The sequence below is a fragment of the Callospermophilus lateralis genome, chromosome 2 (genome assembly GCF_048772815.1).
Source record: "Callospermophilus lateralis isolate mCalLat2 chromosome 2, mCalLat2.hap1, whole genome shotgun sequence".
Classification (NCBI taxonomy): domain Eukaryota; kingdom Metazoa; phylum Chordata; class Mammalia; order Rodentia; family Sciuridae; genus Callospermophilus; species Callospermophilus lateralis.
In genome coordinates, this window is record NC_135306.1 from 176028096 (window position 1) to 176040648 (window position 12553).

Below are 12553 nucleotides of genomic sequence, written 5' to 3' on the forward strand. Positions count from 1 at the left end.
TATACAGCCACAGCAAAATTGTAGCTATAAAAATATATCTGAATGAGCCAGATTTCAATTGAGTAGCAAATGCAATAATTTTTCCAGACAATTAGGCTAAAAGAATCTTGTAACTGGGATCTGAGGAAAATTAGCATAACAATATAAACAGAAGACATACCTCTGCTTTCTGCTCATTACAGATCTTTACATACTGAGATATATGATTATTGAGACTAAGAACATTGCTCTTCAACTGTTAAAAGATAAAAATCATAATTATATACACAGGGACAATAATCACAAAGTTACATACATAAAAAAGGCATTATGATTTGATTCACTTCCATTAATTATGATTTTCTGACAAATATGATCATGTGACAATAATGATTAATTATGCTCATGTTTAAAACCTGTGACAAAAGAGTATGTGAGCATATTAATAATGTATATGAAATTGCCATACTGAGAAAAAGTCTTTTAAGCATTCACTCACAATATAATAAAAATTGCCTATTTTCTTTTTTCTGTGACTTTTAAGAAATTTAGAGGTAATTTTATGTTCCACCCACTAATGAGTTCAACTAATTTTTTACTAAATTCTTGTTCTATCTTATCCTTTTTATAATAGTATGAACCCCCTGGCAAATACAAAATAGTAGAGAGAAATTTAGACATGGTCAAGTCCAAATACTTGAACTCCCTGAGTTTTGATTTATACAACTGTAGAGTTAGAAATGCTTTCTGCAATGGGCTGGAATAAGGATTACATGAAAAACATGTGAAAAACCTTTATATGATTCTAGTATAACTGCTTTTAAGTAACATGAACATTTCTCTTAGGATGACAAGAAGCTGCTTATCTTTAGATACTTAAAGAAAGTAGCAGAAGGAAGAAGAAGAGAAGGAGTCATCACACTAGTTTAACTGTGGGTCTCTTCGGCCCTGAGATCCTGAGGTTTTAAACATACATCATGTTTTCACTTATTCTGTTGTCTTTAAAGCATCTGAAACAAGTGGGAAAAAAAACAAGAACAAACAAAAAAACCTAACCAATCATTAGTGTATTTCTTAACCTATGTAGAAAATGGCACATCAACATCATGAATATGGAAATAAATTATTAAGAAAACACTCTTCACTTTATAAATTGAGACAGATATTATAATGATTTTACAGATGAGGTACATTAAGCATGGAGAGATTAACATGTCCTAGGTTTTCAGGTAGAAAGTATTGGTGCTTAGCTAAAGTACAGCAATAAATGTGCCAGCAATAAATGTATTAAGGCCTTGACTGATAACTCTATGATGTGACCAAATACCATGTGCCATAATGTGAAAGGCTGAAAAGAAAGGGATTAAAGCACCCTAGTACACAGATGATGGGATATTATCCTTTATATACATACTCACGATACTTAAAGGTGTGACTAAATTAATGCTCAGTTGACCAGGTAAGTGAAGATATTTGTTTCCTTCAGCTGCCTAACTCATTTATAGAAATACAACCCTAATTAATGCTTTCATTAGAATTATTAAAATAATAAGCATTTAATATGTACTCTGAGAAAAAAGGCAAAGTAAACATACTTACAGAAGATTTAATGTCCTTTGCACGGTTAGCATACTTAAGAGTATTATATGTGTCATCATAGAATAAAGAGGAAGGACTAACAGCAGCTATCATTATAGTTTGACAGTTTCCTCCAAGAGAATCCTTTAACAAGCGAGTAAGCTTACTATTTCTGTAAGGAACATGCTGATTCTTTTTCTGAAAGAACAAAAAAAGAATTCTTATGCCATTTTCCACATTTAAATGCAAACTTGCTACTACTTCACTGTAAGAACTTAAGCACTGCCTTACTTTGCCTAGGCTTATGATATAAATGGTGATTGAAATGATAATGAATCTTATAGCACTATTCAGTGAAAATATAAAACAAAAATCCTATTTAAAAATTATATCTCTAATGGAGTAAGTATGAACTTTAGTTCATAAAAAAATATAAGGTTCATTAGTTGTGCCATATTAATGTGAAAAGTTAGCAGTAGGGTTTATTATGGTGGCACACACCTGTAATCCCAGCCCCTGGGATCACAAGTTTCAGCCCAGCCTTTGCAGTATAGCTAGACACTATAAATCAATATATGCCCTATATAAATACACTAGAGGAATAAGAATTCTGCATAGTACAGAGCTACATCTTTCCTTAAATAGCCACCTAGTATGGATATAAAATAAAATAAATAGAACATTAGACACTTTGCCTGAAATTGCAATAGGATTCGAAGAATTAACATTTTAAAGATTGTCCCTTTTCTTAAAAGATATTCATTACGATATTAAGCTAAAAGCAAACTTGTGTTTGTTATCCAATGCATATTTTTCATATTAAAGAAAACTGAACATAAGCAAAAAGTAAAATGACTTGCTTCAGGTTAAACAGCTGATAATTCACAGAGCTTGAAATAGGTCCTAGATCCCTGAACTCTTAGTAACATGCTTTTCATTGTAACAGCCTTTACCAAACAGTATGGAATGTATGCTGTTGCCCTAACCTATAATGATTTTACAAGTATAAGACAAGCATTAAAACAGATTCATAAGTTTTAAATAGTGACTCCTATTGAGTCATTTCAGTATTATTACACACGGTAAATATCTTACTGTATGAATGGTTTAAATTTACAAAATCAGTTGTTCTATCATGCTGTCTGTTTATATGTCCCAGATTTTAATTCTGACTATAAAAGACATCTTGCTTTTGTGATTTTCATGTGATTCAGTAACTTGTCCTTTAAAGACTCCCCAATCATGTTAAAGTACTTCATTCTAAATCAAAACGTCACATTTTCAACAGTTTAACAAAAAATTTTCCTAAAGATTTTCAGCCAGATTGAGCTTAAATGATCATATTTTAATTTCTAAAGCAGGGTGCTATCTTTGCAACTACATCAGTTATCAAATATACTGCATTTTAGTAGGCGCTGCTGGCATATAGTACACGGAAAATATTTTTAAATACCTCCAAAGCACCTAGTAAACATTACCATATTAAGTGATTACATTTTATATGTTTAGTTCCTTTTCCTCTCTATAGGGCAATACTTAAAACATATTCTACTATATCTAAAAATAAAAAATTTAAGAAAACATAACATTTAAAAAAAATAACAGTATATAAAGTACTGACCAGAATTTTGATTTTCTAAAATGTTTTTTTTTATCTTCATGCCACTTCAATTATCACTGTTTTTTTTTTTCTTTTCCTTTTTCTTTTTGGTGCCTGGGACTAAACTCAGAGGTACTCGCTCACTGAGCCATACCCTCAGCCCTCTTTTGTATTTTATTTAGAAACAGGGTCTCACTGAGTTGCTTAGTGCCTCACCTTTGCTGAGGCTGGCTTGAACTCTGGATCTTCCTGTCTCAGCCTCCAGAGCCACTGGGATTACAGGTGTGAGCCACTGCACCTGGCTCAATTACCATTCTTATTGTGCAGTGATCAATAGTCACTTTAAAAACCAAGTTCAAAATAAATGATAAGAATGTACCATGAAATATTATCAATTTGATATTCATTACTTTTAATTCAACCAATTCTGATTAAATTTGATTTGTAACATTTAAAAATTATATTAAATAGTATCTTTCTAGAAATTATGTTTCAATATTTCAAAATATTTAACAAATGTACAGTACCCACCTTCGTATCTGCTAAGGCATTGATGACATTCCCAAGAGCTAAAAGTGACTTATTAATATTTGTGCCTTCTACAAATCGGGTCCCTCTAGCACTGGTAGCACTGGCACGCTCAGACCCTGCCAGGTCAATAAGTGACATCTTGGCAATTCGGACATTTTGATTGATACTTGCTGTTTTGTCTTGTTGTCGCAAATAAATCTTAAATTATAGAAGAAGAGTTGGAAATAAGGATAACATTTAAGAAATTAAAAGGGAAACCCATTTATTTTTAGAAGAGCATGAAAACAAAATATTGTCATTTAAAAAAATTAAAAAACAAGGTAACAGTCTGATATTTAAGAGTACTGAATATAATCACTAGAGAAAAATATGAAAACAAAAAGCCTTCTTATGTGTATATGCTGCAGGATAGATTTTACTTCTTTTCCCCCTTTGCTTTTTTGTTGAAGTACTGTGGGTCTCACACAGGACATCATACACACTAGGCAAGTGCTCTATCACTGTACCACATTCCTAGCCCTACTCTGGATCTTAAATATCCCAAAGGCCTATGTGTTAAACACTTGTTCCCCAGACTGGTGCTACCTGGAGGTGGTGGAAACTTTCAGAGGTGGGGTCAAACCTAGGCATGGTGGTGTAGGCCTGAAGTCCTAGGTACTCTGGAGGTCTGAGGCAGGAGGATCAACTAAACCCAGGAGTCTGAGATCAGCCTGGGCAAGATAGCAAGACCCTGTCTCTCTCATTTTCTTTCAATTTCTCTCTCTCTCATACATACACACACACACACAGTGGTAAAAAAATGTGGTACAAAGAGGGAGATCTTTTCGTCATTGAGGGCATGTGCTTAAAGAAAACAGCCAGGACCTCAGAACCTTCTATTTTCTCATGGAGCCATAAGGTGAAAGATTTTGCCACTATATATACAATTAGTCATGATGTGCTGCCTCACCACAGGCTCAAAAGCAAGAGGGCCAATTCACTAAGGATTGAAACCTCCAAAAGTATGAATAAATCTTTTCATATATCTAAACTGATCATCTTAAGTATTTGTTAAAGAAACAGAAAGCTGATTAATGCAGTATACTTAGAGGAAAACAACTCTTGATCTGTTTGAAGCCAAAACAATTGTATTTGTATTCTGGTACCACTTGAATCAGAATATGGAATTATCAGAGGTGATGGTGGGTAGGGTACAGGGGTTCTATAGAAATAATGTTCCTAAGAGAAAACCAAAGGTAGTGGTCAGAATGCTTTGCAAGCCTCCAGGATTGCTTTCAAAGGAAAGCTGAATGTGAATGTTGACCCAAAATCAAGAGTAAACTTTTTCTAATCTACAAAACTGTTTTATGTTTTTATAATTAAGAGAATATTATATATAAAAAAGGTAGTAGTATACTTGTTATTTTCAACTGCCTAGTAAGGTATAACTTATTCAAATGTTTTAAGCTATTTCTTAGCATTTTAAGTGAAATAAAAAAGGTGGTAAGGAAGAAAACCCATTATTCCATTATAAAATTATTTAATTAAATTTTCTTATAAAGCAAGGTCTAAGATATTTCAGGGAAATTTCAGTGTCACAGATATTTTCTCACAAGACTAAATAAACAGCAGTAAGGAAAGACCAATGAAAACTTGTTTCCTGGAGATCATCTGAATGGCTTGAGTTCTCGAGATATAAATTCTTTCAACTGCAATATTTTCTGTTTCATAAGAAGAATTTTACACAGCATAATTCAAAATCAGGCTTTACATAATCACTTAGTTATAAAAAGGACTAGGAAGTACAAGCAATGGCTACTAACCAATGCTTTAGGTCTTTTACGTCATGTGAACTATGTCAATCTTAAGGAATGCAGGTACTTACATGCTCCTCATGATGAAATCTTTAACAAGTGAATTAATATCCTCCTTATCAAATAGCTCTATAAATCTAGATTTATATAGGAGAAATCTTACTCTGAATATAAGATTATTTTTGTAGAATGATTAAATATATTCAACTACTTAACAAAAAAAAAGCTTCTATTACTATCACTTTACCATCCTGTATCTACAAGGACTGAAACCTATATATTCCTATATTCACAAAGGTGAAAGATCATGGTTTTGTTTTATGCCATCTGAATTCTAAATATTCTTAGTGGTAAGATATTCTTAAAAACTGCAAAGTAAAGAAAGTACTGAGAAGAAGAAAAGTCTACAGATGAAGAAATCTTTTTCCTCATGTATGGAAATTATTATTCATGAATTTTGCTTTATTTATCTTAAATTTTACTTTAAAAGTGATAGCTCATTACCTGGAAAACAGCATGAGAACGAGAAGATGTAGCATTCACATCAGTGGGATGTTGTGTCCTGTTCTTATTTCCTGTATCTAATAACTGTAAAATTTCTTCTGAGGATTTGGGCTATATAAGTTTAAATAGAAAAACAAAAACAAAAACAGAACACAAATTAGAGATCTATATTTTTCAATAATCTTTCTTTTTTTTTCTTTGTGTGCGTGTAAATGTGTATGTGTACTGCTCAGAATCAAACCTAGGAACTCAAACACACTAGGCAAATGCTGTAGCACTAAGGTACAACCCTAAGCACTTTAATAAACTTTAAAGAAACAAGACTTTCAAAGGTGAAAGGAAAGTATTTTCTATCACTCAATTGTATTAAATATCACCTATGTATCATCCGATCAGAAGTTGGTGCTGTATGAGGAATGAAAGGTAAATATAGCCTTGGAGGAGATAACAGAATAAAACACAAAATCAAATGTTCAAGCAGATTTTTGAAAAAACAAAACCAAAAAAACCCCAATTATTTCAAAAGCAAAGACGATATCCTACTTAATTCTGTATTTCATTAGTTTCTTTCTTTTCTAAATAGGTTGGAAAATAAGTAAATGGCTGTATAAATGGCTAGTCATACATGCTATTATTCTAACATGAGAAAAAGGCATTTATAAACATACCTGGTGTAAAGTCAGACCCTGAACAACCACTCCTTTTTGGGCATCTTCCCGGACAGCAAGTGGACCAGAATTCACCAAGAGGTCACGGATCTGTTCATTATAAACCTTAAAAACAACACCACCACAAAATAAAACCCCTTTTTGGCACTGCGATAAAAATAACAGTGATTATAAGACACACACATTGCTCATTTGTTACTAGAACTTTAGATAAAAAGAACAATTCATTTTCACTCATTTGCTCTCATGTTGCCATATATTTTCTACCATTCCAGAAAATGAAAGTATTTGATCCCCTAGGTTTAAAATTGAGAATAAAAATTGGAGTCATTACACCCTCACCCCATAATTCCTGGTTTGATTACTATAATGAAACAGAAATATATAATATAGCAGAGTTGCCTTTTCCTATTTCCTGTAAATATATAAATTTCAGAGAATAAATGTTAAAGAAAGCTCATACTCAATGACAACTGGTATTTGTGGCTTTAATCCTTCATTTACATTGTTTAACTTACAATGTTAAGGGGACTCCTTCCCATTTTAATGATGAGGCAACTAAGACTAAGCAATTTGTCCATCGTCACAAAGATAATTATAAAATAGAGATTGAAGCCTAGATAACTGCTCCACTGCCTGATGGTAAATACACATATGTTTTCTATACCTGGCAACATTTTAAAAGTAATTTCTGTAAATAATATACAGAAGTAGTATTATTGATTTGATTTTACAAATTTATTAAAGGTACAAATTTACTACTTGTCAAATGAAATTACAACTTTTACTACTAATAAGTCTTTAAAAATTATTTTGGCTGGCTCAGTGGTGCACTATAATCTCAGTGACTTGGGAGGCTGAGGCAGGATTGCAAATCTGAGGAGAGGCTAAGCAACTTAGGCCCCAAGCAACTCAGTTGAAACCTGTTTCAAAAACAAAAACAAATAAAAGAAACAAAACTCCCAAAGAACAAAATAACAATAAACAAGGACTGGGGTTGTAGCTCAGTAGTAAAGTGTCCCTGGTTTCAATCCTCAGTACCAAATAAATAAATTAAAAAAAAATTCGTATTATTTCCTTCTATGATGTAACTAGCCTATAGTGAAAATTCTTTGCTGGTACAATTCTCTACAAAGAATGATAACATTTTGTTAAACTGTAATAAAGCTCAAAGTAATAAAATGATAATATAAAAATACAAATTTTTACTTCTTATTTTTCTGATAGGTAGCACTCATTTTTCTATTGCTTTTCATTATCCATTTCAATCACACAGAACAGAATGATTACTCCCAAGTTGATTTATGCATGAGACTCACTTGGGAACTTTTATCAGAGGGCTGGGTCACATCACCAACCTATGAAATTAAAATATCCAAGCACTGAGGTGTAGCCGTAAGTATTTTTTTAATGCTTTGTAAGCAATTTTGGTGCACGATCTATCCATATATGGTACTGCTATATCATTAACATAAGGAAAGCAGATATTAACTCAGTAAAAATTAAGAAAGTATCAATTTAAAAATTCTTCTAGTTAGAAAAGATTTAAAAAAGAAGAAAAAAGTGCAGCCACTCTCATTTCCTTAAATATCCTGCGTTCAGAATAATTCATTTTACTTCTTTATTATTTTTTTAAATCTTTTTGTAGTTGTAAATGGACAGAATGCCTTTATTTTATTTGTGTATTTCTATGTGGTGTTAAGGATCAAACCTAGTGCCTCATACATACCAGGCAAGCGCTCTGCCACTTGAGCTGTAGCCCCAGAACTCATTTTACTTCTTAATGATGAAAATCAGTTCTACTTTAAGTTTTATAGAGTGATAAGGAAACTTTTAGAAATGTATTTGATTTTAATCAAAGTTTGGAAGAAATTCCCATAGTAGGAATTAAACTACAGGATGTTAATGAGAGAACTTTTCTGATACTAGAAATGCCTGCTAACACTGATGGTGAAATTAGGGTTTTGTTTCTGCATTGGTTCCTAAAACACTATCCGAATGCAAAGTTAGAAATGATATAATTTAAAAATCACCATCATCTACCATCAGAATAATGACTGATGTAGACATGTCAGTGGCTGCTAATACTAATAGATGCGACTCTGAGGAGAAAAAGGAGTTTACACTGTTTTCCCATAAGATACTTATTAATTATAAAGGGTAAAATAATATCACTGGAGTGGAAAAAACCTGCAGATATCAACATAATGAAATTAATCATATAAGTTAACATTGTCAAAAACAGTATCAATCAACCACATAAATGTTTTGATATAAAGCAACAGAACTGAACATCACTTTTGTGGTGTTTCTGCCAGTCTATACCCATAACCTAAATCTAATCATGACAAACCTAAACAGAGGATTTTATGGTAGCATCATAAAATTGAAACATAGGAAATTTTACATTTAAGGATATCAAAGGGGAATGACAACTGAATGCCATTCATGGTTTTAGATTTCGTTTTCAACAAGGGTATTAATAGAATAATTAGTAATATCTCATTAAGATCTATAGGTGAGATAACAACGTTATAACATTGCTAATTTTCTGTTTCTGATAACTGTTCAAAGTTATTTAAGAAATTTTCTTGTATTTACAAGCTTGCAAGTTAAACAGTTCTGAAAAAAATAAATGGATACACACACAGAGAGAAAGCAAATGTGGTAAAATGTTAACATATGGGAGATCTTGGTGAATGAAGGGTATCTGGAAGTTCTTTGTACTATTTTTACAACTTCTCTGCAAGTCTGAAATTGTGCCAAAAGAAAAAAAAACAGTAATATACATAAAAAATATTCAAAACCAGATATTTTAATGATTTTTCACATTCATGAGAAACGTATAACAATTTGAATGACCCATGCAATTAAAAGATTTCTCAAAAACAGTGATTAAAAAAAGTGATAGTGCCAACTTACCTCCAGATAAGAAACTGCAGTACTACATATTTTCTCTTCTTTAATCTCATCCATGGATTTGTAAAGGTCTAACATTGTTAGGTACATTACTCCAGGTTCACCAGTTGATCCTAGCATTGTGTGGGTCTTCCCAGCTCCAGTGGCACCATATGCAAGTACTGAATTTTTGTGAAAAGGTATCAAACTTCTTTGTTATGACACATACGTAATATTACTATGTCCACTGTTTGCCTGGTGGGTAGTTATATCTGGATATTCCAAATAGTAACTTTTTAAACCCAAGAGATATCACCTTTTTGTTCTTTCTTAGCACTAATGTCAACTTTTCTGTTCCTTTCCTCATTGTCATAGGCAGAAACATCTACTTCATTTGTATACTCAGGGTATGCTACACATCCATATCTACCTTAACAGGTATCACACTGTATTTCTTTATTTTTTTTCTTTTGGTACCAGGGATTGAGCTCAGAGATGCTTAACCACATCCCCAGCCCTTTTCTGTATTTTATTTATTAGAAAAAGAGTCTCACTGAGTTGCTTAGGGCTTCACTAAGTTGTGGAGGCTGGCTTTGAACTTGAGATCCTCCTGTCTCATCCTCCTGAGTCACTGGGATTATAGACGTGTGCCACTGTACCTGGCATCGCACTATTTCTGTGAGCTCCACTGAGGTAGAGGCCATGTACCCTTAGTACCTAACAACCAGCTAACAACTCTGTATTAAGTTAAGAATTAGTTTAAAAAGCTCTAGAAGCAATTTGATGTTTTGTGAAAATAGAAATGATTATCTGCTTAAAAATAAAAATCACAGCAGTCCCAATCAATAAACCACATTCTATTCTTACTCAAAAGGGTAATACTCCTGTCATAAAACTCAATCAGGCCAAGTAAGGTGGTACATTCCTATAATCCCAGCAACTATAATCCCAGAGTCTGAGTTAGAAGTATCACTAGTTCAAGCACAGCCTGGGCAACTTACTGAGAATAAGTAATATTGTCTCAAAATCAAAAATAAAATATACTGGGGATACAGTTTAGTAGTAGAGTGTCCTGGGTTCAATCCCCAATATGGAAAACGAAAAACAAAAAACCAAAACACCAAATTAGTGATAGTGAAACATACATGTTACAGTGAAGGAGTGCTTTGGGCAAAAATGTCATGGAAACTGGCATTTAAAAAAACTGACAATTATAAAAATAATATATTAGTAATGGTTTCCAGTGATTTATAGTCAATCAATTAATTGGCCATTTTACATCTCTCTTTCTCTCTCACTCTGTGTGAGAAAGCAATATGGACTTTTGCAAATGCAAATTAGTTTTGTCAAAGCAGATGCTTCTTGGGCTGAAGATATACTAAAATAGCACAAGATACCCAATTATTATGGAGTCTTAATATTTTTATTTCAAAGTACCTGAGAGAAAAATTGTGCTGTGAAAGAAGCTGCCAAGTGTTCAGAAAACCTATTCACCAGGGATGGATAGATAACTCTATAGGTAAGCAGTGAGAATACTTATGAATACAAATGAGGGGAAATCTGACTTCAGTTGCAAGAAGCATGTGGTTATTAACATGGGAAAATGAATGAACTAATGATAGGGCCATAGAGGCCCTGGTAAGACAAAGTTTCATAAATCATAAATGTTATGTCTAATGACTAAATTTCAAAGTAAGTCTACATTTAAAGATAAGTCTATTAAATTTCTTAAGACTTTTTAGCACACAAGTACCTTAAATTTGATCACATTTAGAGGAAATGACCAATACCTCTCTCAATGTAAAGCTATAAGGAGATGAAAAAATTAAATTCAAAATTGAAATAATTACCTGTACAATTATATCCACTCAAAAAACTACGAAGAATTGGCTTGGTAGTGTGTTCAAAAACTTCTAACTGAGTTGAAGTTTCATCAAAAACAGCATCAAATACAAATTTAAGATCTTTATTTTGCCTCTTTGTAACATCAAAATTTGTAGTTTTCTTTCTATGGAAAAAACTGACTTCTTCTTGTTTGGGATCAAAAACTAGAATATGTTTATCCACAACATGAACCACTTTATGGAAACCAGCTGCCTTTTCTTTTCTATTTTCAGGGCGTACACGAACAACAACTTTCATGTGGCGACATAGTTCTTCCTCTGTGACAGACATTGTTGATTATCTTGGTTCCTATTTATTTGAATTCCTGATACTTCTCTGGAATTCAAAAGGAAAATAAAGTTTTAATATTAGTTCCATTTAAAACTGGCATGCAGTATTTGTTCATAAAAAGTTTTAATTCTGTTCCATTTACTTGGTAAACGCTGGTGGGGGAAATATGTATGTAGAGAAAGGTACTCTTAAATACCCTAAAAAAAATTTTATATGGCACCCATATACACAAAAGCATGATAAAATCCTTTTACTTGAAATATTAGTTAAAGTGTGGGTTTCAGTGTAAACTCAAATACAATAACTGAATCAGTCATATATCCCTACAGTATTGCACTTAAAAAATCTCAGCTTTGATTTCACAATGGCTCCAGCACTATTTTGCTTGAGTCCTAGGAATGGAAGGGAAAGGTTCTTTCAGAGCTTTAGCTTATGAACTATATTTAGTTAAAGTGATCTTGGCTGCAGACCTCTCAGCAATGGAAAGTGATGCATCCAGGCTGGTCTCTACCTGTATTTCAAGGATACAAAAGGGTTAAAAATAGTTCCAAGGATGCATCAGTTAGTTAGCCAGAAGGTGATAGAAATGGAATATCCTTCTTGGTATATTCAGAGACAGAAATTCCAGTCTCTGAAGACATCATAGTGCTTGATCTCTTAATTATATACAAATTACAGGAAAATTAATGACAGCAGGTTTAACAATTATGATTTGACTTTTAGTTGTCTCACATAAAAGAGAAAAAGTAAGTTAACAAAGATCAGTAATTTGGAAACCTCAACTACCCAGGAAATAATCTTTCCCTCATATATATGCATAATACCCC

General features: G+C 32.6%; 1 protein-coding gene across 1 annotated transcript in view; it reads right to left on the minus strand.

The window, feature by feature from the left end:
* The window catches only part of Kif18a (kinesin family member 18A), a 66954-nt gene that overhangs the window by 47711 nt on the left and 6690 nt on the right, over window positions 1-12553 (minus strand). Inside the window, exons 2-8 of the mRNA XM_076844288.2 lie at window positions 11402-11771; window positions 9576-9733; window positions 6654-6758; window positions 5986-6096; window positions 3689-3886; window positions 1579-1755; window positions 161-235 (exon numbers count right to left, since the gene is read on the minus strand). Coding sequence (XP_076700403.1) covers window positions 161-235; window positions 1579-1755; window positions 3689-3886; window positions 5986-6096; window positions 6654-6758; window positions 9576-9733; window positions 11402-11726 — 1149 coding nt within the window. The 5' untranslated portion in view covers window positions 11727-11771. The remainder of the gene's footprint in view (window positions 1-160; window positions 236-1578; window positions 1756-3688; window positions 3887-5985; window positions 6097-6653; window positions 6759-9575; window positions 9734-11401; window positions 11772-12553) is intronic.